Raw genomic sequence first — 26,787 nt, 5'->3', positions numbered from 1 at the left:
TGTTAGCATTTTACATGATCCATTTCAATGAGTGAAATACGGTCGCCATATGGCCTGATACTTGCACAGTCCGCTGATCTGCACAGGCCAGTGCACCATGTTTTTGACAGTTGCACTACATGCAGTTTGATTGTAATGTGGGATATCTCTTTTCTGCTGTTGGACACCGTGCGCCTCTACGGATCAGAGGATCCACCAGGTCGGTTACTTTAAATGTACAGGTAGTGTTGACAATCTGCACAGGGAACAGCATCGACAGATGGGAGAATACTGTTAAAGAGGATTAGAGGTCAACTCAGGGGAAGTGGTCCTTCAGGTACATCAGGGATGGAGCGGGGATGCATTTGCAACACACATCTGTCCCTTCTTCCGTCCTGGTGTGGTGTTTAGTTTGTGATAATTAAATTGTACATTAATACAGTCCACTGCATGTATTCAAATCACTAACACGGCGGATATTCATAATACCAATATCTGTTTGCACACTATATTTTTACTTGTAAAAATAATAAGCACAATTATTGTCCACAATTTGAACTATTTCAAAGAAGAAGAAAAAATGAGTTTAAAAAAAAAAAAAAAAAGAGGAATAGCGACAGTTTCAATGCTCCACTCCGGTATGTGAGGGCACGTCCTCACAAACTGAGCAGATGGCGGAGCAGGGATGGAACAGAAATGAGACTGTCTCTGACAAGCAACAGCAGCAGTCTGTGTAGCTCATGATTGTTTTTCCAATATGACCGGTGCGAATCCACACAGATAATCACAGGCACTGGGATCAAGGACTTAGACCTCGGGGAGTTCCAGCAGTCATAATGCTCATGACTGTCTCAAGACAATGCAGTTGAGCTCACCTCAGCTTAGCTAAGAGCAGCTGGGGCTTGGAGGGACGGAAAAGAAAGGATAGAGACGGGGAGAAAGAGAGCGAGAGTGATACGAATGGAAACTACTGCACTTTTATGTCGCCTGCAGTGACACTCCGACCACTCAGATTCTCACTAACGAATCAGTTTACCATTATTCTGATTTGCTGTTTTGCCTCGAGACATTCTTCAAAAACTTGTGTTCAAAAAAACAGTCCATCTCAACCAACAAGCCAAAGTAGCAGCAGAGAATCAAATCCCTTATTTTGAAAGAGGACTCCTTAGTAAACAGGAAGTAAGAATTGTCAAGAAAACTACAAAACTTCAAGTCAAGTTTCCCAAACAGAAACACACAACATAGTGTCTGATTAAAAGCACTTGCTAGTTAAACAGCCAAACAGCAGCATTTTTATTGGCAATTTCAGTCTTTTCACAATAAAAAAAAAAAACTCTTTTGGGGCCGAAATGAAACAAGGAAATGAACATAAAACTATAGATTATTTAATAAATACTAAAGAAAACAGAATTTTGACAAATTGTTTGCCCGATTGATTAATTTCTTTTGCAGAACACACATTTCTCTATTTTTATCAATTGTTGGAAATATATATTTTTCTTCTTTTGTTCCTTTATATTCTACCTCCTGCACACGTCAGTCTGTCTGAAAGGGCGTCAGATAAACTTTTTCATAACTTTGCAGTAAGTAAAAATAATGAGGAACCTTCAAAACTGTAGCATTACCTTGACTAAAAAAGTAAGTTCAGAATAAAAATCCTCCACCGAAAAGTTTTCGGTAAGAATAAAACATTTATGAATAAAATTCAATGAAATGAAATTAATAAAACTAAATTTTGGTTTTTTTTTTTTTGTTATGGTAAAACAGATACTGAACAATTCCTGTTGTTTCCTGGAGTGACATACAGTTCAATCAATACAAGAGTTTGATAGACTTTGTTGTCATTTTATTAGGGACGCCTAACTAAAACAAATGCAGTCTAGCATCAGCCCTGCAATGAATCATCCCTTCAACTTTATGATCATTATGGAGGATGCAGTTTGTGGTGCTGTTCAACTGCTTTCAATTATACAGATGGGTGTTTCTGCTGTCTCGTCGACCCTCATTGATGTGAAAACGACGGACAAAATAATAGACTTGACGCTTGTCAGTCTAACACAGTTACAATTCAACAGCACTACAAAGTGCGTTCTTCAAAATGATCATACATTTGAACGAACAACCATCTTCACGAAGGTAGGATTCACTGCAGGACTCTTGTATTGAACAGCATCAGTTTTAGCCAAGTGTACCTACCGACTAAACACTAAGTGTACAAGCACCATTTCTTCCAAAAGAAGAAAGTATATAGATTTGTCTCATCTGGCATAATTCCATATCTCAGTAAAGCTCCAAAAGCATGCCTGTGAGCTCTTAATTATATGCTGAAAAATAATCGAATCCCCAGTATGACTAAAGAGATTCCCTGTGCAAACATACTCATTGAAATTTGCATCCTCATTTCAGAGTGATTTACAATGTCTGACAGGCTCGTTGCCATCGGGCAGGAAAATCACTACGATGAGCTTAACTGTTATAAAATGCTTTGTTTGTCCATGTAAATTTAAAGGATGGGGAAGTTACCTTTTGTTTTCATTATATTTCAGTGGTGGCACATGGAAAAAGTCAAACATGCTGAGTAGCTTTCAGCAGGGGACAGATAAAGTGTCAAAAAGCAGTCTGGCAGCCAGACCCGCTGCACTGTCTCCAAGGACACCACCACTCTTAAGAGGAAACCTCATTTATAAGTGATGGAACACAAACGCAGTGGCACATGCTACCAGGACCACACACACACACTAAAAAACACTTAACTCCGTTGTGAACTTCTGACTGACAGCTCGGCGTTAATGCACTCTGCATATCGCTGTTCTCAGCCACTTCTGTGTCCAGCAACACGTTAACGTGTCCTTTTTACACTTTGTAAACCAATAAGAAGTTTTTTTTCTTCTGCAAGCAACGCACTTTAAATAACTTCCAAGTATTCCTGCCCGGAGGACGTTCTGCTGGCAACAAAACACACAATATGCAAATCAGGGCAAATGTGTGAAATTGGAAATCACATTTTAAGTGTACAAGTAATAGTGCTATCACATACATGGCTGAACATGTGGAAAGCATGTGAGACATGACATTTTTTACGCTGTGGTGATTTCTGCAGTGCGCATTATCTGTAGTATGTCTTCTGCATGATGGCATGAATGTATAATTCGTCAGCAGTCGTGGAATCGTGCGACCGCTTCAGTCCAGCATCGTGACAGATGCGCTGCTAAATACATATGCCCTCTGTCTGAATTGAACTGAGCAGGCTATTCAAAACTAAATGTTATAGGCTCGCCATCATGCATACAGGTACACTTATGAAATGAATCCATGGAACAAATCTAGTGAAAATACAAATACTCCTCACTTCACCTTCGCTTCTAATGAGCTGTATTCTACTCAAGGTTTTTAGAGAGAGTTTTTTTATTTGCCACCGTCACCTCAGTGTTTGCATCTTGAGACAATTTCAATTGTTAATGGTGCTAGACCTATATATGTGAAATAAATCGAACATAAAAGCATTCTACTGAATTGCATTAAATTGAACTAAATTCATTTCGACCGCACATTTTCAAGATAAGCACTCTGCGATGTGTTTATTTAACTAATAGGAGTACAACCTGATCCTGGTAATTCATCAAGCTCAGCTGGAGAGATAATACACGCTTTGTGACACTGGCTCCATCTGCTGCATGTGTGGCTTTTCCACAAATATTGCTAAGACAACAATACATCACAATGATAACCTGTATGAACAATAACCGGGCAAATATTAGTTTTGCATTATAAGTCATATGGTAGGTCAGAGCATTTATTATGTTGGTTTGTACTTTGTTGTTTGGCAGGAGAATAGACCTTAAACTCATTTCATCAGATTAGAAAAAAATGCTTGGTCATTACTTATTGGCTCATTAATTGTAATATGGCTGCTGTAAATCAGAGTCATGCCAGTAATTATGATACATTACATTTACAGTGTTTCAATTGAGAGGTCAGGTCAGGTCACATGTGCTGTCAGGCAAATATAGCAATAAATATTCTGTTGTTTCATAGTTTGTAAATTTTTAAAGACACATAAATTACATAAATCTATAAACCCAAATCAAACTATAAGAAGAAAAAAAGAGACCTTCGCTATGGCCAGTAGTCCAGTCTTCTATGACGTGCAAATCTCCAACCGCAGCCACTATATATGTCTGGATATACAGTATTTCAAAAACTATCAGATGACCCTGAGTGCTCCACAACTGTCTACTGTGTTAAGATTGACAGGTACAAGTGTAACCTAGACGATTGCTGGTGCCTGTGAATGAGGATATGGAGTTGCCGTATTATCAGAGCTCCCTGAGTTTTGTCACTATTAAACTTTAATAGTGGATTTTTCAAATCAAATCAATTCACATCATTTTAATTTTCTATAGTACCAAATCACTGCATAAGCCACTTCAACAGTATGTAGTACTGTGACATGCATGGAGCAGAAGGAAACCATTTTGTTGGGTGATCAACATCAGCAACTGAGTCACACACATTTTTGTGAGCGCCGGTCTGTCTGGGCTTACGGCGATTTCACCGCGGACATGAGCAGAAACAGCAAATAACATTTTGTGTCAAGCAATGGAGATCCTTGAAAAGCTTCAGAAAGCCCACATCAACAGATCAATGAACCAAACAAGGTACAGTATTTTGAGTGAGATTTATATTTCAAGAGGGGCAGAACGTCACCGTACAAAACCAAAAGGGCGCGTCGGATCAGGAGCTCAACCAGGTGGGTTTTCTTTGACGTTCACAAAGTTGTGAACCGTGAATTTGTCCCCGAGGGCCAGACTGTCATCACAGAGTTGTACTGTGACGTTCTGAGGTGTCTACTTCCCGGGTTTGGCTCCCTGACACTTCTCTTTCTTCTGAAAAAGCTTTACACTAACTTTGATGTGCACTCTTTGCTCAAGTCCCCCCCCCCCCCCCCCAAAAAAAAAAAATCACAGTGCGCCTGGACCGGGGCTCTCAAAAACAAGTAACTCATTGATCAAGCGACGATATTTAGAATACTTACTCATGAAGTTTATAGCTTCTCCCTGCTCAGTGCACATCACGGTGCTGCGCACAGTTCACGCGTAACACAAGTTTTTGATCTTCCTTCATATGATTCATCCTCTGGGGGAGCATCAATTCGTTTTTTCCTTGCAGCTGATTGAAAAGAGGCCAAAGCGACCCAAGCAACCACAGGCAAACATTACCATCCACAGAGCTTTAAAAATGGATACAAATGTAAATAATTCTTTACATGGTGTCTGAGGTTTCCTGACAGGATAGGTCATCTATTTGCAGTCCCTTTCATGGTATTACATGATTTTGAATATACAGTAGTTCCAAATTCAGTACACCTGGCAGCCAGAATACGCATTTTGTACAGTCTCAGACAAATCTATCTGAGATGCTTATACTTATTCTCATGATGATAGTGCTGGTAGAAATGCTCGTATAATCCTTGGTTAATGATGTACTTTATCTGATAATCCTGCCTGATGAAGATTCCCAAAGGAATACTCCTTAATCCTCAACATCAACAAGGAGGTCATGAAGGTCGTCTTCATTCTGTCATGTCAGGACTCACTTGCTTCAAGAGAAAAAGCAGCAGAACAGGCCTCAGCACAAACGTAGATCTTAAAAGATACTGTTTACTTCACAACGTAATGTTAGGTAAATGGTATCTACTGTAGTATGCCATGTGCAGCTGTGTCAAGGCTTGTTCAAACTGTCACAGTAGCCCTGCCTTTCAAACACTAACAATGAGAACAGCGCTACACACTTCAAAAGATGGCAAAGCCCGTTTTAGACACAAATGCTTGCTTTGGTTTCTTGGAAGTTGAACAAAAGTGTGTGAGTTACCCGTAAATGTTCACCATTTTGCGTAAAAAAAAAAAAAAATCCAAAATAGATAAAAAAAGACAAGTTTCCGGTTTCTAGCATATTAACCAAAACTTAATTTGAGGGAAAGAGAAGTATTGTGTTTGCAGCTTAATGTATTGCTGCCAGTCCTATCACATTACAGCATGGGTTTGTCTTGTCTGTGAAAACATCAGGAGAGGCATTTGGTCACAAGGGGCAGCGTCTTGCCTGCATACAGGGAAATAGCTTTCTCCCCACACTATTTAAGCCCTTTTGCAGTGAAGAGAACATCCAGGTTGTTCAGCTGAATATCAGCATCACACAAAGGTAAGTGCATCATATCCTCTACTTTGTCTTTACTGTTTAAGCTTTTTTGCATAAGTGTCTATTTACAGAGGACTGTGAGAACAAATCAAACCTTAAATGATACATTGAATTTTGTCGAATGTTTTCCAGGGTGACAAATATATCAGCTGACGTGTCGCTTAAAGTACCTTTAAGTTGATTTGCGGTTTGATTTGTAGCGTTTATCGTATAGACGGATAGATAGAGTTAGATCCAACAAGTGTGTACGCTGAACACAGCCACAAACTTTCTCATTAAATATATTCTTTATACACTGGAGTTCATCATTAACTCATCAATTAATACCTCACGTTTTAGAATCACTTGGGTTTTTATGCTCCATGATGTTTATAACGACCTAGTTTCTCATGTTCATTTATTTTTAGTTCTTTTAGTTCTACGAAAGTCTATTCATAAAAAGGAAACCATGTATTATTAATATCAGACTGGTTATTGTAGGTGTTCTAAGGAATAATGTTGTTGTTTTTTTTTTTTAATTAAACTCTACAAACAAACATTTATCCCATCTGTGTGACAGGACTGGGAATAATACTTCCATAAACTGTTGAACATGAATAATGTAGGACTACACGACACAAACAAATTCCTTGCATATGTTGCTGTCATTGTTAAATACAGTTATATCCCCCAATTGTTTCTGTATTGTTTGGAAAATGTGTTTACCGCCCTCCATTAGTGCACTTCCTGGACACTTGGCTTCTGCAAACAGATGAGGGACAGGCTCAATTACAAGAACCAATGACACTTATTTACTGCAGCTGCTCGGAAATAATAGCGAGGATGACATGCTGTGGGCACATTATCAGATTCACCAAATTATGGGGAAAACGATGCTGCGCTGTTTAATTTGCACTGTAACATAAAGTTCTATCTGGACTGCAGAAAATGGGATATAAAGTTATGGATGAATGGCAAATGACATTGATTGTGAGTAATCGGTTTTCATTCACGTTGTGGTCGAGACTTGAGTGCGAGCTAAACCCGAGTATACAGAGTACTAATAAAGTAGGACTAAAATATTGATGGATCATAATGGAATATTTTCCCAGGTGGACATGCTTTACAATATCTAATTACAAACTTGGGTGAACTACAACGCATTGCATATCTTTTGGTTTTCAGCATTGGTAAAATCTGTAACAATCATTTACATTTGTATATAAATACTTTTATATTATAATTAAGTCTTTGGGAGGTCCTCCCTAGCAGAAAGCACATGTTCTTGTAAGAGCTACATTTGATTCTTCTTCCTTTTTTTTTTTTTTACTACTCTATCTTGATGATCACAGTTCACGGATGTTAAAGTTAAATATTAAACTCTCATCTAAGTCATTCTGCTCAGCTTAAGGGAGCCAGTAGTGGAGAAGTCCTTGTTAGAAGCTGCGTTCAGGGGCACTGGTCTATGTGATATAGCTTAAATGTTAAGTTGTCACTGACTGTGCAGGAATGCTCCGTAAATCGAGTAACAGTAACAAAAAATAATTTCCGCAAAATAACTCCTACCCCCACACACAGGGGGGGAAACTTAGCTGCTGCTTTGACCTGAGAAACAACTTTAGTATACACCAAAGAAACACTGGTGCAATGGGTCAACGGGATTTCCAATACAAATTTGCCATAGTAATTTGCCCACCAAAAATGTCATTTGAGGTTTGGCCTTTTGATGTGACGGGAGGGCCTCATGCAACACAATTACAAGGTCTTTCTCAATCTCGCTCACCCGGGATCACCCAAGGACACCTGGGACAGGCTCAAACAAGCTGCCCCCCAACTGTGAAGAACATAATTGCTTTCTTCAACTGAAGGGCCTCAACTTCCGAACACTCGGCGGATCTGAACGCCCTTCCGGGTAAAGACAAAGTCATCTGCGCCCACTTCCCCTCGTGGCAGTAGAAGCCTATGGCTTAAGGCGTTATCTGCCCCCTCTGTCACATAACACTCGATGTTCTTCCAGCTTGTTAAGCAGGCTTTACACTATATACTCACTTATATGGCTCCATTAAAACTGTGATGGATTTGTGTTCTATTTTGGTGTTTTGCTGTTGCCTGTTCAATACAACGTGCACCTATGGGTTATGTCCAAATGAGCTGTCACCGATCACGAGGGCTTGTCTCCCCAGAGTGTCAGCTGAGTGATGAACTTCAGCAGGGATGTGGCTCGGCAGACCAGCTGTTATACATATGTGATCGAGGACGAGGATTCAGCCCTGGCGAGTTTAAATGTATTTGAGGTGAGAATTTTTTTTATTTGAACTGTAAACTGGCAAATTAAAGGACAAAACCACACATGTTCCTCTACAAGTACTTAAAATATGAGGACGGTTTATGTAACAACCTATCAGTCGCAACCCTGTGCAGCCTTAAGTCATTGTGAAAAGCTAAATAGAGTCCCAAACAATTCTCGTGCTGTATAACAATAATGTTGCCGTATGTAATAAAAATGGTAAATTTAGCGTGTAATGGCCAATGATCTGATAAACTCACAAATTGCTTCTCCGCTCCTCTCCTCTCTCCTCTCCTATTATATCATATTACATTGAATTCTACCATCTAGTTGACCGGGAAGGGTGACCTGGCTCTCCTGGAGAACGTAGTGCAAAAGAGCCCAGAGGTCCTGACTGAGAAAGATGAATGTGGAGCCGGTCCCCTTCATCACGCTGCCGCAGGGGGCCACGTCAACCTCATTCAATTCATCACCACTGTCATAGACTCACAGGGTAAGCATGCCTCAGTCATTGATCATAAGCTGCACGACAGCATGCACCGAAAGTCCCTCTTCTCAGTTAATATTCGGAACAATGTGTTTCATTTTTATAAGAGCATCTGCTTCATGTATTTGCGTGTGTGTGTGTGTGTGTGTGTGTGTGTGTGTGTGTGTGTGTGTGTGTGTGTGTGTGTGTGTGTGTGTGTGTGTGTGTGTGTGTGTGTGTGTGTGTGTGTGTGCTCTCGTATTGTCTTTTAGAGCTGAACAGCGGTGATGAGCAGGGCAACACGCCCTTACACTGGGCAGTGGAGAGGAACAGGGCAGAGAGCTGCAGGGCTCTGTTGGACCTGAATGTTGACCCCAACATCCTCAACAAGACCCTGCTGTCCCCGCTGCACCTGGCTGTCAGCCACGGACACAACAACCTGGTGGAGGTAAGAAATTGAAGAGCGGCCAGCTGAAGTAGACATTCATATGAAGTGTGTTTCCTGTTGTGTTTTCTCGGTCGTAACAAGGTATTGCAGAAGCACATGTCTGTTTCTTCTGACATTTACTGTAGTATATTTTACAGATTTATTACCTTTATTACCTCGTGTGAGTTTTTCAAACTAAATTGATTCATTATCGTCACGTCACATCTTTTATATACCACATGAACTTTGAGCAGACACATTATCCTAAAGTAAACTGACAGCTGTTTACACTTTTAAGAAACCTAGGTAAACAGTCTTCTCAGAGAGACCGTGTCATGTCTTGGCCACAGCATCTGGCTCCTGTCTACAAACTGACACGCGCAGTACGTAGAGGTGCTGAGGAAAATACGGACTCAGCTGGAACTGACTGTTTTTTTGTTTTTTTTATCTCCTGCTCCATACAGCTGCTGTTGTCCTACGGCACTACAGACTGCAATCTACAGGGAGACCTCGGGAACACCCCGGTGATGCTGGCCTGTTCCATCAATAACTGCGAAGCACTCAACATATTGGTACGTACAACCTGCACCACCCCGTAAAAGATAACTGTCCATCTGAACGGAACTCATTGCTTCCATATATTGACAGCCAGCCTACCTCAGCTCTGCCTCTGACAAAGCATTGTGTCTGTCGTTCTGTCTCTCCGTCCATTCTCCGGTTCAACAAAGATGAAGCGCGGCGCGAAGCTCTGCCAGCAGAACAAGCTCGGCCATTTCCCCATGCACGCTGCTGCCTTCGCAGGTGCTACGAAAGCCATGGAAGTGATTCTGAAGGCCGGTATGACAAAGCTAATGATCTGTCATCAAAAACTGAAAGTGCTGACAATAATGAAAACATTTTACAAGGCCAAGCAACACATTACGCTGACAGATAACAAGAGACTTCATCTCAGCCCCAGGAGACATTTAGCAGAAAAAAAATGCTCGTCCTACTTACATGTACATGGGCCAGATGCCACAGACCCAACAGCGTGTTTATCCACGGTGGGAGGTCTGCTTGGTAAATCTGGTGTTGTTGGACAAAGTTTAGTCAGAGCACAATTTTTTTTTTTTTTTTACATAAAGATTTTATGTTTTTCAGTTCAAAATATCTTTGTAAAATATTTGTGTCAAATTACCCGAACATTTGGAAAAGCTAGTGTAGATAAATTAATAAATAACAACCAAAAAGTAGACAAAACTTGCTAAAGAACTCCACAGTGGAACAACCACAACCATTAAAAAAAAGTCAGTTAGTTATTTTTGATTCTCTCCAAAAGGATTTTACATCAGTTCAGCTCAGGTGGGAGCAAAATGGCTTGGTTGCTGTGCCCAACCCTTATAATGGTAGGGAAGCCCTACCAGTATATAATCCAGTTTTAAGAAACTAATTATGTGATTCTCTGCTGGCAGGAGAGGAGTTTGGCCACACACCTGTGGGCCACATCAACTATTTGGACAAGTCCATGAGCAGTCCCCTCCATCTCGCTGTACGAGGTGGGAATATTGAGACCATCTGTCTCTGCATTGATACCGGAGCCAGAGTTGACCAGCAACAGGTATTTGCCTCACAAATGATCGCATGTAAATTTCGATACCAATTTAAGACAGACACTCTCATTTGGTTGTCACCACTGTTTTTCCTAACATTCAGCATGACCCAGTCATAAACATATTAACATCTGTGCATGACAGATAACAGGTGTTGCTGTTCATAGCATGTTCTATCATATTTGCATTGTTTTATTTATTTGGATCTCATTTGCCTGCACCTGTAAAGCATTTCTCTGGACAAGGTTCTCAGTCTTTGTCCTCAAAGGATAGTCAATCTTATCACGCCCATCTGGGAGTGATCGTTATGTCTAGCCCTGGGCTAGTGGCCAGAGCTACAGCAGGAACAGTGAGTACAGTAATCGCTTCGGTTGCCGAAATTGATACAAATTACCTCCACTTACAACGTGGAGCTGAGTGGAGCGATCACTGGCCTCCTCCTGCCAGTCCTGGTTATCTCATTAAAGGCTTGTGTTACAGCTCCCAGTGTTCAGCCATCATGTCTGGGAGATACTTTACCAATGTTACACTGGGGAAGTGTACAATATGTACGTGTGTTAGTGAGTACACATGATAGCTCGTGTGCATACTAATTCCTGCATGTGTGTTTCTGTTTTGTGTTTATATCGCTCAGATTTGATTTCACTCACCACAGTGTCTCCGTGTGCAGCAGATATGATCGTGTTTGAGGAGCTTGTGAATATGCAATCCATGTATCAATTATTCATCACTCATAATGCATCCATGTTTGTTGTGGTCCAGAATGACAAGTCTACACCGCTTCATTTGGCCTGCACCCAGGGAGCTACTGAGGTAGTCAAATTGATGCTCTCCTCTGTTGACCAAGTTGAAGACATCATCAACCTGTCTGATGGGGCGTGTCAGACTCCTCTACACAGGTGGGTTTCCAATTCACTTCCACCATGATGCCGAGAGTAGCTCAGCAAAGAATCTGGGCGCACATCAATCAAAAAAAAAAAAAGAGTCAGCCAATTAGAGGATATCAATTTGCCTTAAAGATACAAACACAAAACAGCTTGTTTTTGGTAGGTCAAGAGAGAAGCTTAAGACAGAAGATATTACACTATATTGAGATGGTTCATTGTACTTTAAACCAAATTATTGTACCTGTGGAAAACAAGACTGCAAATAAAACCCTGGAAGTGGGTTTTTGGAACATTACTTACTTATTTAGCAGTTATGAAAAATATTATTGTTGCTTGATAGACTGATCCATTTAAAGATGTCGGGAAAGATATTTCATGTTGACGGTTTAACTATGTGGCTGGAGGACTGGAAAGCAGTTAGCTATTTTGGACTTGATGACACTCGGGCCTTTATACTTTTATTGACTTCCTTTTGAAGTCAGTTGCACTTTCATAGCATCAGAACTTGGGATCAGTTCTTCTGCCAGTGAGATTCATTACAAAAACACAGTCAGCATTGTGCTTTAGTCATAGACTCCACTAAAGCCTACTCAGCTGCTTTGGTCTCAGCTGTAAAATAGTGGAAACCTTTTTCTTTGAGTGTCATAATATTTGCAAACTAACTAGTTTTCATAATTTTTTTATAATAACGTTTGTAGTGTTGTCGTCAGAGCAGCACAATTGATCTATTCAAGTTATCATAGAGTTAATCCAGAAGATAGCTGGCTCTCCCGGCGTAGGTCGGTGGTGCGCGTGCTCTACCTGTAAACGCTGCCCTGTGTGCAGTCATCTGGCCACCGCAGCGTGTCACCACATTTAAAAACTCTTCATACTGTGAGATATAGAGAGCTTTCTGTCTCTCTCTGAATCAGCATTGTGTGAACTCGTTTATTTAGGGCTGAGTGTAACTGATGTTTATTTACTAGTAGAAGTCCCGCACTACAGTTTTAAGTACTTCTTATGTGCTTTTATGTCGAGTTCTAAATTGGTCAATTTCTAAAAACACATTACACAGTTGATAAAAATGCAAACCATCTTGGCAGTACGGAACTTTGAGAGGACAGAAATCCTGAGAGTCCAAAATGTAAAAAGCTATATTTTTCACTGTATTTCACCATCCAACTTTATATCACTGTCCACAGTGATAAAATACAAACAAGACAATATCTTTCAAATATTTCCCCTTGGGTTAATAATCTGGCCAGTAAGTGACTGAGAGCACAAAATCTAATTTCACCAAGCCAAATTGTAATCATTTTATGCAGAGACTTTGTATAGTTAACATTTCCATCATTCATCTATCATTTTATTCATAAATAGTATTTCAATTAAACTACATGACAGTTTAAAATGTACCCCCACAGCATTTGTGTTGATGTGTAATATCTGAAATTATCATCTGAATTGCTTGCTCAGACTGTGTAAACATCAATTTAACTGCATCATATCCACACTATAATGCTGTGGAAAACAAGAGGAAAGGATGTAACCTCCTTAGACATGGCTGGCAGAACAATGAGCTTCAATTGGGTACAATAATAACAATATAATTACATGATGAAGAGGCTTCCCACATAGATTCAATCTCAAAACTATTTGTATTGGCACAGACAGCAGCAGAGTAAAGGACAAAAGTCCTTACTCACATTTTCATTCCTATTCTGATATCGTACAAACAATTTGCTGTATAATACCCAGACTAATTTGAGTAATATCTGATATGACGTCTAACCCATGACTACCAAAACAACAGCTTTGTTCCCCTCTCACCCCAGACTTGGGGTTTGCACATTGCTGGATTATCAAGTATTTTCAGATCAGTCAGTTGCGGATATCATCCAGTCTAGTCTCTCACTTGATGCTGAATTTCATCAGAATACCAGGAATTAGTTATTCAACGTTATCAAAGAGAACCACTTAAATCCTGGAGAAAAAACATGTAACCACGAAGGAAAGTCTGTCTTTTATATAATTCCCCGACAAATAAGAATGAGATTATCCTTATTGAACGTCATGTGTGGTGAGGCTGGTTTACAACAATCGTGTTTACATTTCCAGGGCTACAATATTTGACCACGCGGAGCTGGCAGAGTACCTCATTTCTTTGGTAAATAACACACACACGCACACACGCATACACACATACACACACGAACATGCCAGACAGCTGTTGAGCACAGGACATCCCTGGCTTGAATAGCAGGGATTGTGTTATTAATCTCCTGCTTTAAGAGCAGAGAAACTGCATTTTTTTTTTCCTGTATTAAATACAGATGATCAAAAATGAAATGACAACTTTTGCTGAGGCTTGCCTTTACTGCTCGTTTGATTTCATTCAGTAAAATCCACCACTTTAATATGTGTGCTCCCCTTGCCACTATTAAACAATATCTACAATTTGAAATACGCTGCTCAGCATAATATTTGCCACCTATTGCTTATTGACCATCTGTCGCCATCTGTTGCACTTCGTAGATTGTTTTAACAGAAGTGTTGCTAGGAAAGAGGCGCAGGTCCAAAGCTGTCACACTGAAACAGGAAATAAACTTGAATGTGTTTATCATTACCAGCAGTTGATAAGATCAGGAATCAGCTCGACTACAGAGATTTGGGATCAGTGAATGATTTATTAATTTCACCATACAGGATGTATTCTGTATTAATGTGCATTTTTAAGTACAAGTTACTGAGCATTGGTCAAGGCCCATCCCCTTAGTTACAGTTTTTATGCCTGTCAAAACTTCTGCATGGCACATGCACAATTTCAGGACCTTTATAAAAGCAGCTTCTCACTTCTAGTCTGAGCAGGTTTTTTTTTTTAACCTTAATACCGGTCATTGCTGTCAGGTTTAATTAGGGTTTTTTCCGTTTTTAAGCTATAGTGTAACTCCATACTTAGGTTAAAGACCCTGTTTATGACTTGACTTTCTAATGTGCCCAGCGGACCCTTTTAAAAATGTCAATCCTGTGAGAGCGGCCTTAAATGTGCACTTAATGGCTACACACATAACAATGTGAAACAAGACTGAGGCTAATGGTGCATGTTGCGGGTAAAAAGTCGACATCCCCAGAGCTCATGATTCATGAAGAGGACATATAGAAGCAGCTAGTTAGTCCCATAGCAATCTATAACCCAACAAACTAATGTAGATAATTAATGATATGCTTCTTTGCCTTCGAGGTCCACTCAGTTACTACTGTAGGTCGTAGGGAGCACAGTTCGCTTAGGAGCATAAATACACTTTTGATGCTCTGTTTTTGGAAATCTCTGCAACTGTTGCTTTGTACATGCTTTCCATTTCAATTTGAATTCTGGGTAAAATGATCCTTTCCACTCATCCCATGCGTGCTGCTTCAGCACGTGGAGAATTGCAAGGCTGAACAGATTGGCTACAACCAGTTAAATTGAGAAGCTACAACTGGACAATTGCTAGTAGGGGGGAGAATTAGGGAACAGGAGTAAAACTGAAAATCTTAGAATTCAAGATATAAATGTATCTACTGGCCATTTAAAGTCCTTATCAGTACACTGCACATCTGACATAGAGACACTGTTAATTTCCCCCCACAATGCCGTCATCTGTCAGCCGTAATTTCAGCGCTGTGTAAATCTCTTCTCAGGGTGCAGACCTGAACAGCATTGATTGTAAGGGAAACTCTCCCTTGCTGCTGGCTACGAGCTGTGGAGCATGGAAAACTGTGGCTCTGATGCTGTCTAAAGGTGAGCTGCAGTACTGTACTCCACCACCAGCAGAGCTGATGTAGCGCGTAAGATGCCTGATAATGCAGACTGTGAACACACGTGCGCATGTTTATGTCTTTACAGGGGCAAATGTAAATATGACAGACAGATGCGGCTGTAACTTCCTTCACCTGGCCATTCTGCAGCCCAAGGGTCTGAAAAATCTCTCCGAGGAAGTGCTGCAGGTATCCTCAACGATCAGTGTAGTCTGTGGCTTGTCAAATGTATGCTGTCAGCAAGTGATTGGAATTTAATTACTATACTGTCCTTGATCAGTTTGCCTTGAGCCTTCAGTCGTTGCATTCAAGGCCACGATGAAGTTCATTACACTGCCACCAAGCTGACGAGTTCTTTACACACTGTATGCCTCACTTAAACCTACAGCAATGACCCGGCTTTCAAAATAAGCCATTAAGGATATGTTTATAGACAGCGTGTGAATGGGATCATTATTATGCATCAATACAATGTGTTTATCATGTGTCTGCCTTTAGCAAAACAGTGTGAAGGCATTACTGAGCTGCGAGGATAATGAGGGCTGCACGCCCCTCCACTACGCTTGCAGACTGGGCATCCATGACTCAGTGAAGAACATGCTGGGCCTGTCGGGGCAGCTCGGCCTCGCATGCAAGTCCAAGGACAAGAAGTCTGCCCTGCACTTTGCCGCTCAGTGAGTTCGATTTGTCCCTGAGGGCAGAACTTTCCATAACATTGATCTGAACAATACTGATTTGAGCTGATTTTCGCTCCAAGTTGCTTCAATTTTGCAAATTTGTTTAGAGAAGTTCTGGCAATGTCAGGGCTGATGACATTGCAATAATTTGAGTTTGAAGATAGCTTTATTATTAGGACTCCCTGTTGTGTAAATGCAGTCTCCACAGACAGCAGAAAATCGCTGACATTTTTATTCTAGTCTTCAGCAATTTTAACACATATTATAGAAAACAGTATTGATCCATGATAAAACAAGAGTAAGATTAATTTAAAAAAAAAAAAATGTCTCCTCAGAATACTTTTGATCTACCAATGTAAAGTCAATACTTCTTCTGTACCTCTGTAATTGAACAACAGTGAACAGATGAAAAATGAACAATCTCACTGTGTTTAAAAAAGTTACCTCCCTGTCCAGCTGTATTAAATTCTGAGAGAAATTTCTGCACACAAAAGCCTTTTGAAGATTAATTGCAGAGACATACCTATTACAGTGACCCAGAGGGGCAGTCACAAGAATAGACTTCATTTAGCGAGGCACACGTGAAGAAATGTTACTAATAGTGAGAAATGACTGAACATTCAACATTATTGGTATTCATTTTTCTGTCATGTACACCCATTTCATTAGAGCCAGAGGGTAAATGAAGGCCATGCTATGATATCATCTCTTGTAGAAACATCAGTCCTTTTCCCCACCCGGACCACTGCACAGACACAAAGTGCTGCTGACCTTCTGCTTACGTCATCTTCCAGCTGCCAGCTCTATGAGTCATTGTTGGTACCCAACACGCTTCCCTTACACTATACTCTTGTACCTCTAGGTTCAAGCCCTGTAACAGCAGCCTTAAGCGTTTAAGAGTAAGAAAGTAGGAACTGGGCTCTGTGACTTCCACAAAAGGCTCTTCATTTCAGAGATCAGCAGGTCATAACAGTGAAACTAATTCTTCCAAAACCCAATGTTTCTCCCCACCCCTCTCTTCTTTAAGGTACGGGCGCGTCAATACATGTCATCGATTATTAGAGACCATCACAGACTCTCGTCTGCTAAATGAAGGGGATGAACGGGGCCTGACACCACTTCATTTGGCCTCAGGAGAGGGGCACACTAAGGTGGTGCAGGTGCTGCTGCGCAAAGGAGCTCTCTTTCACAGGTAAACCCAAACACGTATCAAAAGCACACGTACACACAAAAGCTCAGGATAGAAATCTTTTTTTTTTTTTATTTTTTTTACTGTATGTACTCGTTAGTCAATAGCCATATTTATAAACCAGCAGTGAGTGCAATTTACAGTGTACAAATCTCTGCACAATTTTTACCGCTTTCACCGATTACTATTTCTTGGGCTTGTGTTGTTTACAGCGATTACAAGGGCTGGACTTGTCTGCACCACGCTGCATCCCAAGGATACACACAAACGATGGACATCCTACTGTCAGCCAATCTCAAGTTACTGGATAAATCAGATGAGGATGGGGTATAAAAGGACGATTGTTTTCAAATTTTTCAATGTTAATTGATTCATAATTTGTGGTGACAAATGTTAGATAAAGCTATTCATGGATAGATAAAACGAGCTAAAGCATATGCCCTTTGCAAACATCTGCACAGTAATAACTACCATCACCATGGAATGAAAAAAGCATCAGTGTACTATAATAAATGCATTACTGTCTACTGTTATACACTTATTTGCCAGAACACGGCATTACACATCGCAGCAAGAGAGGGACATGTGGCTGCTGTCCGGCTCATGCTGAGCAGGGGGGCAGAGATCACCTTAAACAAGAACGACACTTCCTTCCTCCATGAAGCTTTGCAAAATGGGAAAAAAGATGTGGTCAATGCCGTCGTTGACAGTGACAGGTATGTTTTAAAAATAACTTTAAAGTTTTTGTATTTTTCTTTTATTTATCCATATTTCATCTTTTCTCTCTGAGCATTGCCGTTTTAAATGAAAAGGTTATTATTATTATTATTTATTTTATTTTTTTCCTTTATGAAGTTTAGTTAAATCAAATCAATACGATTTTTTATTTTTTTATTTTTTATAATCGAATACGAAGCGTCAGCGTATGACCTATGAGGCTCCCTTTATGTTTGTTTAAACCGACCTGTAATCCAAGTGGAGAATCCGCTACGTTCAAATGCACCGGCGGCTCCTCCGGTCCTCCACGCTGCAGCGGCGGCCGTGTTTTGCATCTTTACTCGCTGAAAGTCCATGTCAAGTTCCGGTCCGCCGTAGCCTTGTCGACAACAAAATAGCAAAACACCACACCTCCCGTCTTGAATAACTTAAACATCCACTTTTAGGTAGTAAACGACTTGTATCTTCTCACAGTAACTAGCTGTTACACCAGAATCTACTTGTCTTCATTTTACGGGTTTCTCTCCCTCCTTTTTCTTCACGTTGACCTCGTGTTGACTCTTTCTGCAGACGCGTAGCGCCTCCTAGAGGGTATCTTGAAAACTGCAATAATAACCCCACAATTATTTGTTAAGAGTTATGGGAGTTAAATGAGCATCCCATTCAATTTCGGGATTAGTAGGGTCGATCACTGTCTGTCGGCGTTTATTTTTGTAAACCCTCTTTGGGAAGCACTGAAGTCTTTTCTTTAATGTGATGCATATTTGTGGGTTTTCTTCTTCCAGCTGTTCTGAGGCTCTGAAAACGTTCATTCCCGGCTCTAGCCAGCGATGTCCCATACTAGACATGATTGAGGTTCTGCCTGAGACTTACAAGGTTTGCTACACGGCAGAAAAAAACAACAACATCCATGTCATAAATCTGTGTACACAGTCAGCATGACTCATCTCTTTGTGCAATTTTCTGTAATGAAACCTTTTCTAACTGCACACTGAAAAAACATATAAAGCTGTGTCTCTAATTATAGCATCTCCTGGACCGAAGTATGAGGGAGTCAGATGACGACCCCAACAGTCCTGAATACCATGTAATTTATCTAGTATCTTGTATAATCTAAACAACACAATACTCCTTATTGTATAAAGCAAGTGCCGAAGAAAAAACTAAACTATTCCCTATGTGGTTTAGATTGAGTATAATTTCAAATGGCTCCAGCCTCCCATAGCAGTGAAGAAGTTAACTGACGAGGCCACGAAGTTTCAACCACTGATTGCACTCAATGTAAGTAATTTTGTTTTTTGTTTTTTGAGTCAAATATAATCTTGGTGCAGTAAAATGCAAATATTCTACTCCCTCGTGATTTATAAGTAGTAAGGTTCTATTTCTCTCACCTATTACCCTCTTTTAAGGCTACGTAGACTTAAGCATTCACCTTCAGGCTTATCCGATCACGATTTGCAGATTTATCTGAAGGGACACGGTGATAACACTTTTCTATATCCACACTCAGTGAGTGTTACCACAACATAGCTACAGTTTGTGATGCAATGCTTTGCTAAAGCAAAGTTCTGACATCTGTGCGTCCTTGGATCTTCGTTCCTCTGGCTGCCTTGAAAAGTTACAAAAAAACAACAACAACTGTATTCCTGCTGTCATACTAGTGGCCTTCCATCTTTGCTGCCAGGGAGAGACTCATAGGAGCAGCAGTAATCTCTGAATGGAGTGGAGCCGCTAAAGTTAGTAACCAACCCTGTTGCTTTCTGTAGTTGGGTGGCAAACAGATAAACAGAGCTTGGATGCTTTGACTCAAACTTGAGGAGCTGTAGTCCTACTGCTTGGTGCAGACTGTGGATCAGTCCTCCCAATTGGCTTCCTTAACAACGATGAAGGGCTACATGGTAAAAGCCATGAGGTCAGACTTCTGCTCTCTTCCTGTTGAGTATACAGGTTTTCTCATTTCACCGTTACACACAGAATGAGTTTGATCAGGAGAGACTTCAATCTCAACGAATGAAGATGGGATTTTATTGCCATGTGAACAAAACAAGAGGAGAAATGTGGGGAAGTCTTTGGTTATAAGACCCCATCGTAATGTCATAATGTTGACATTATGTCAAGGGTGTAAAGTAGTGCGAATGTGAGGACTGAGAGAGCTCTGAAGATCTGGATGTGATGATTTGATCCTGATGAGCTAAACCCGGGCACTGCATAAAGAGTGTTGGTGAATGGGATGGAAGTGGGGAGAGGACGACAGATTTCAAGTTTGACAGCAACGGCATGATTGGCTGATTGAGAACATGGCGAATTTGGATTGGTTTACTGAAAACGCGTATAGTCAGGTGATTAGAAGAGGAGGAAGAGTGACAGCGAACGGAGAATAAATATGCATAAAGATAGTCTTCCTGACTGAACTTCCACTAAGCTTCATATGTTTCGGTTATTTAGGCTGGCCTCATTGATATGAATGTGGTGGATAAAATAATAGAAACACCTATCAGTATGTTGCAAAACAATTCAACAACATGATCCCCTACAGCTCCTAAAATGACTAGTTGAATTGCCATTGTAACCTTCATGGGTGTAGCATGTATTGCAAGACCGTTGTATTCGAGTGCATTATTTTCAGCTGGTTGTATTGAATAAATTGGCAAATGAGCGGAGTTCAGAATGGGTTTCATCTGCAAGCAAACGTTCACAAATCTGGTGAGTGGCCCAGTCTATAATGGCTTACTAAAAGATTCTGCGAAATCATTGAACTACAGGTACATTGTGTAATCTTCGTTATGTAGTCACAGCAACCACATTTTAATTAAACATGGGCATTTTCCAAGTACTATTTGATATGTTGCAAAAACCCAATAACCTCTTTCAAATTAGAAACACTTCATGGCATATTTCTGCCTGCTGATGTCATCTGACATTATTCCAGTTGAGATCAATAATAATGCTCGCATATTAATATCTTTTAGAGTTTAGCTGTTGTTTTTACCTGCTTGTGGAAAATGTACTATTGACTGGACTGTTTATCTGCTGCACTTTCTGCAGGCGATGGTGCAGTACAACCGCATGGAGCTCCTCAACCATCCTGTTTGCAAAAAGTATCTGGCCATGAAGTGGTGTGTATTCAGGGTGACTCAGGGTGACCTTTCTGCTGATCTGATGATAAGACTTGTTCAGTATTTTCCAAAATGCCAAAGAATGATTTACTCTGTCTTTTCTTTTGTCCACAGGGTTGCTTATGGGAGCACAGCTCACATGCTCAACATGTTTTTGTACATGCTGGGGCTGCTGCCCTTAACTCACCTGATAGTGACTCTAAGACCATCTATGAACATGACTGAAACGGGCGAGCACAATATCACCATGGTGCCCATATCTTTCATGGAGGTAGGAATGCCAGTAGTGAACAGTATTAAAGATATTGAAGCTGTGCAAACATATGTGGAATTAAAATCAAATTATTTAAGTGGCTACATTATATTGCACTGCTACAAACTTACCATAACAGCTGTGTGATTAAGATACTATCTCCCTTGATGGAATTAATTTCAACCTTGTTCTTGATTTCACAGCAAAGTCTCTTCTTGTCCATCTGCATCGTGATGGTTTTGACCATCAACATCTACTCAATAGGAAAGGAATTGGTGCAGATATCACAGCAGGTACTGTGCTGCTGCACAAAGTGTCATTACCTCATATAAAACATGTGGCCATAAATCTGTTCAGCACCGGGTCCATGTGGACACACTAGCAACGAGGTATGATGGATGAGTGGCCTCTGATTTAGATTTGCAGGGTCAGTGAATGGCCAGAGTCAGAATGTCACCTCTACACTTTAGACTCAGTCATTTGCTAATAAGAAATACTCCCACATCACCTCACAAGGCTCAGTAATATACAGTTAAAATGTTGATGTGCATGACTGTTTTTAAGTGAAATACCTTTCTGGCAAGGAACATTTTGAAAAACATCTGGAAGGTGGTTTGTTTGGATTCTTAAACAATAATTTAAGATTAATGATTCTTTTCTTGTCACCTCTCAGCGCTGGATGTACTTCACGGATTTTTCCAACCAGTTTGACTGGGTCTCAGCCATCTGCTCTCTACTGTTCATCATCCCCATCATGCTCAATGCAGAGGGCTCTTTACACTGGCAAGCTGGGGCACTGGCAGTTATAAACTCCTGGTTTGGATTTCTCCTTTATCTCCAGAGGTACTATACAAAACTCAATTTCTGCATTTCAACGTAGTGTCTCATTCATGGCGCTGAGGTCAATAACTGATACGATTACCTGTTTCCTCAGGTTTGAGGGTGTGGGCATCTATGTTGTGATGTTTGGGGAGATCATGAAGACACTGTTTCGGGTTATAATGCTGTTCGTATACATGATGTTGGCTTTCAGTTTGGCGTTCCATGCCCTGATGCTCAACCAGGTAGGAGATTTTTTTTTTTTTAAATAAATATTTAAAGTCTCTTTGGTCATCCTTTGCGAGTGTGAAAGACCTTATCCTGTTTGGAGTGCAAATAGACTCATTTAATTTCATTCACTTTAAAAAAAAATAATCTCAGGAATATTTAAACCTGGTGTTAGAAGAAAAGTCACAGTCAAAAGTCATCCTATGGGTGTCGTCAATACCCAACTTGAACATCAAAATATAGCACAGTGCTCTGGATCAAATAAAGCCCACCCCAATGGCAGACATGTTTTGTCCCCGCTGCAAGCAAACTACTTTGCAATTTGCATTTACACTGCAAAAATGCCTGATCACATATCAGTGAAAGCATTTTGAATACGAGCCTTCTTTTGCAGGAAACAAGCTAATTCAGTATTTGTTGACCCCTGGCTTGGAGCTGACCTTTTTGGTTCTGAGTGAAATGTTTTGACAACTTTGAGATGAACTTGGTACACATACTCACAGTCCCCAGAGGGTGAATATCAGTGACTTGGAAGAGGTGACCCTAAGACTTCCTCCTCTGCTGCCACCTACAGGTCAAAGGTTTCACGTATCCACAGAAGTTCCTCAAAATCTACTGCACTGAAATGTATAAGATTCAGTTTCATAGCCCCCACAGGATGTAATCCAGTGACTGTAGTGATCCCCTGATTCCCCCCCCTAACATGAGGCTAGAATATCAGTACTTTAGTTTATATTTAAGTACTTGTAAAAGGTAATGACATTTACATCAGCCGTTGATGTGTTTAATATCAATGAACAGATGTTTCAATGTGAAGCAATCGTGACGTATATATTGACATCACGGACACTGAAAATGCTGATTAAGGACAGGACATGCTACAAAAATATCTTTAGGTTTTAATATTATGCCTGTGTATGCAATATTATAATTGATTGTTTTATACCTGTTTGGCGTTGTTTCTTTTTATCATTAGAAAGAGTTTGACACCGTGCCGCTCTCAGTGGTACAAACCTTTGTGATGATGGTTGGGGAACTGAACTACCAGAACAACTTCCTGGAGGCTTATCTGAAGAATGAGCTCCCTTTCAGTGCCCTGACATACTTCATCTTTGTGCAGTTTGTTCTTCTTATGCCAATCCTGCTGGTGAACCTGATGGTAAGCATCCTGACATTTAAAATAAGTTTATGTAGCTATACATTTTGTTTTTGTATTTATTATATATTTGGGAATTCTGTTGTACTACTTTGACATCATTTTCATTGGCTCCTCAGCATCTACTTGTTGTATAAAAACTATTATTTGGCATTATACAGTGCCAACCAAATGACATCGAAGGTTTTTATTCTGTGTTGTAGATTGGTTTGGCAGTTGGAGATATTGCTGAAGTTCAAAGAAATGCTGCCCTAAAACGGATAGCCATGCAGGTACGTATGAAACCAGATGGTCTGCGGCTACAACAATTTTTTGAAATGCTTGTCAACTTTTATCCTGCTTCCTCTGAGTCTGCTTTGTCTGCCATGGCTATATATGGGCCAAGCAACCACACAACAAAGACAATACTGTAGATAATGCTATCGTGTTTTGTTTTTGAGGCTCTTTTACCAATACAAGAAACATGGACATGTCAATATATCATAGGCATGTTATTTACTGGGGACATTAATTCAAGATACATTACCAAATTTATATAATGGGTCTATACAAATTGAGCAATAAGGCTGACAGATGTACTGAAGAATTTGATTTCAGATTTTGCAGAGCTTGTCATTGGAAGATTTGTTCCCCAAAGTTGCACCTCTGACTGAACATCTGACTATCTGACCCCAGATTGACCTCCACACCGCTCTGGAAGACAAGCTCCCCTACTGGTTTATGAAACGAGTCGACAAACCCTCCATCACCGTCTACCCCAATCGCAAGTGCTCACAGGTTTGCTGAATTCTTGCTAAGAAACATACATTGTACACGATCCTGATTTATTTCTATGTCACTTAAGTGTTTCCCCTTTATTTATCCTGTGCACTTTTGTTTGCAGTTCCTCCTAAGGACATTAATAGTAGGTGAGGAGGAAACAAATGAAATGCGGAGTCATCTGCAGGCCAGATCACAGAGCTCCTCTTGGATAGAGAATGAGCTGAAAAAGCAGAAGTACAGGTAAAGCATGCAGGGCTAGAAAGAATAATTACACAACTCAGTTTTCTATTTCTCTGAATCATCAAAGTGTACAAAGTATTACTAAGATAATGGAAAGTAAACAATTTAAAATTCTTATCCCAAATACAATTAACTAAGATGAGCTATGCAATAACTAGGGGTTGTGATCTCATGTAGTAGAAAGTGCTTTCAGGCATTTTGTGATATTGTTTTTGATGCATGAGTGGCCCCTAGTGGTGACTCATTGTACCCCCTCCTATTATGAGCACAGTCAGCCACTCAGGAGCATGACCTTCCAAAAGTCTGACTATAAATCTACCAAAGATTGAATGAAGTCTGTCACTGAGCCACTGATGTTTTCTTCTGTAGAATGAAGGAGATGTCAAGCATGCTGGAGAAGCAGCACGGCCTCTTGAAGCTCATCATCCAGAAGATGGAGATCACCTCTGAGGCCGACGAGTACGACGGCCCTGTGAATGTCAGAGGCAGCCTGTGGCCCAACCTGAGTCAGGCTAAACCAAGAGGACACAGTAGGTCCCGATGGGTCCCGCTGATGAAGGCCATCAAGTCCAAGAAAAAATGAAGAGGACGAAACAAACATAGCAACAATATATATGCACTGGGAATTGTCACGACATCATAACACTCACTATATATACTATATTATAAAGAAGGTAGAAAATAGGCATAAATATAATTCAACATATTAAGATGTAAAACTTGAATCCACTGTTTAAACAATGTACATTGTAACAGTTAATTTAAATAAGTGTTTGCTGACTAACCTGTTTAATTTATTTTTTTTAAATAAGGAATTAAACCTTAATATAATATGATTGCATATTGAGTTTAAAACTATAGGATTAGTGATAACATATACTTTTTTTATTTTATTGTAGTCTGAAACAGTAACATTTCTTGTCCGGTACTGTTAAGTTACACCAGTCACCCGCTGATAAAAAAAAAAAAAAAAAAAGAAGTGCCTTTTGGTGTGTATGCAGTGTTGCCATACTTCTATTACTCAGTTGCTGCTACGTGCTCTTCATCTTACAGAAGATGTTTCACCTCCTCAGTTTTCTCAACCCATCATTAAACATGACATTAAACCTTAAACTAAAAGATGATTGGATGTGTAATTTGAGATGATTGAATCTGAGCTTTCATTAAATTTAAGTTTGTTGGTTATTGCTGCAATAAGAGCTGAGGGTAAATCTCCCATGTGTGCATGTCAATTCCAATTTGTATAAAAAACTAATAGCAATTTGGAGTTTTCCATAGTATTGCAATTCCTTCATCACCTACCTTAACAACACTTCTGCTGGATCAAACTCAGAATCCAGATTGATTCTGATCATGTTTAAAACCTTTTTACTGTCAGATGCCTTCCTACATTCAAGATCTATAGTTTACTACAGTTTAGTTTTTCGTATCTTATTGTATTTTATACTATTTTTCAGCATATTTATTGTCTGCATTTCATGTATATTGTCCTGTCTTTTTTTTACTTTGTTGTCTTTATGTTGAAACACTTTGTAACTTATGCATTTTACAGTTGACACGAATGTGTAAAATAAAAAAAATCTATCTGATAATGTGAGACAAATGAAATGTTGGGCATGGTTTAATGCATGACACGATAAAAACAACAGCAAGAAAAACAAAACTTCAACACGTTTGACGGATTCTTGCCTCTTATTTGCGTACCGGTTTTCATGCTTGTGTAACCCAGCAGTTTAATGTGCTGCAGTGGTAATCATGGGAATCACAAGAGGTTGAGTGGGACTCCATTTCCCACTCAAGGCCTCTGACATCACGAGCCTGCACCTGTCCCTCTGCTTCTCCAGCATAAGGCCCCGATTGAGGTCAAGCCCCTGAAAGACCCGCTGATAGACAAATGCTTGCTCTCCCTTCAAGTCAAGTTTCAAGTGATATTTATTACTGTTGGCCCTGCATTTAATTATTCCCAGGGCAAAGACAATAAACATGTAGCCATCAATTACACTGATGTTTTGGACAACATTTGCTTCTTTTACTTGAGGAAGTA

At 40.1% G+C, this 26,787-nt stretch overlaps 1 protein-coding gene across 1 annotated transcript; it reads left to right on the top strand.

Annotated features, from left to right (window-relative positions):
* The first annotated feature begins 8,351 nt into the window (after nt 1–8,351).
* On the top strand, nt 8,352–25,418 carry trpa1b (transient receptor potential cation channel, subfamily A, member 1b). Its single transcript, XM_069703473.1, has 27 exons — nt 8,352–8,447; nt 8,771–8,933; nt 9,179–9,354; nt 9,798–9,905; nt 10,062–10,170; nt 10,785–10,930; nt 11,685–11,821; nt 13,907–13,955; nt 15,470–15,569; nt 15,675–15,775; nt 16,085–16,260; nt 17,291–17,455; nt 17,665–17,779; nt 18,002–18,168; nt 18,955–19,045; nt 19,197–19,256; nt 19,358–19,450; nt 21,215–21,285; nt 21,400–21,556; nt 21,742–21,831; nt 22,212–22,381; nt 22,473–22,602; nt 23,562–23,744; nt 23,945–24,013; nt 24,417–24,518; nt 24,625–24,743; nt 25,113–25,418. The coding sequence occupies exons 1-27, from the start codon at nt 8,352–8,354 to the stop codon at nt 25,324–25,326; spliced, it is 3,357 nt and encodes a 1,118-aa protein (XP_069559574.1). The 3' UTR covers nt 25,327–25,418.
* The last annotated feature ends 1,369 nt before the right edge of the window (nt 25,419–26,787 follow it).

Source organism: Brachyistius frenatus, unplaced genomic scaffold (genome assembly GCF_029030835.1).
Source record: "Brachyistius frenatus isolate BFR_SWC_R1_liver_20210118 unplaced genomic scaffold, ASM2903083v1 Contig_47, whole genome shotgun sequence".
Classification (NCBI taxonomy): Eukaryota; Metazoa; Chordata; class Actinopteri; family Embiotocidae; genus Brachyistius; species Brachyistius frenatus.
This window is presented reverse-complemented; position numbering and strand designations above follow the sequence as displayed.

Excerpts from the sequence above, each read along its gene's own strand:
- trpa1b (XM_069703473.1), top strand. The coding sequence starts at position 8,352 with ATGAACTTCAGCAGGGATGTGGCTCGGCAGACCAGCTGTTATACATAT. Across the intron at positions 9,906-10,061 it reads GCGAAGCACTCAACATATTG|ATGAAGCGCGGCGCGAAGCT; the intron begins GTACGTACAACC and ends GGTTCAACAAAG. Across the intron at positions 22,382-22,472 it reads TTTCTCCTTTATCTCCAGAG|GTTTGAGGGTGTGGGCATCT; the intron begins GTACTATACAAA and ends CTGTTTCCTCAG.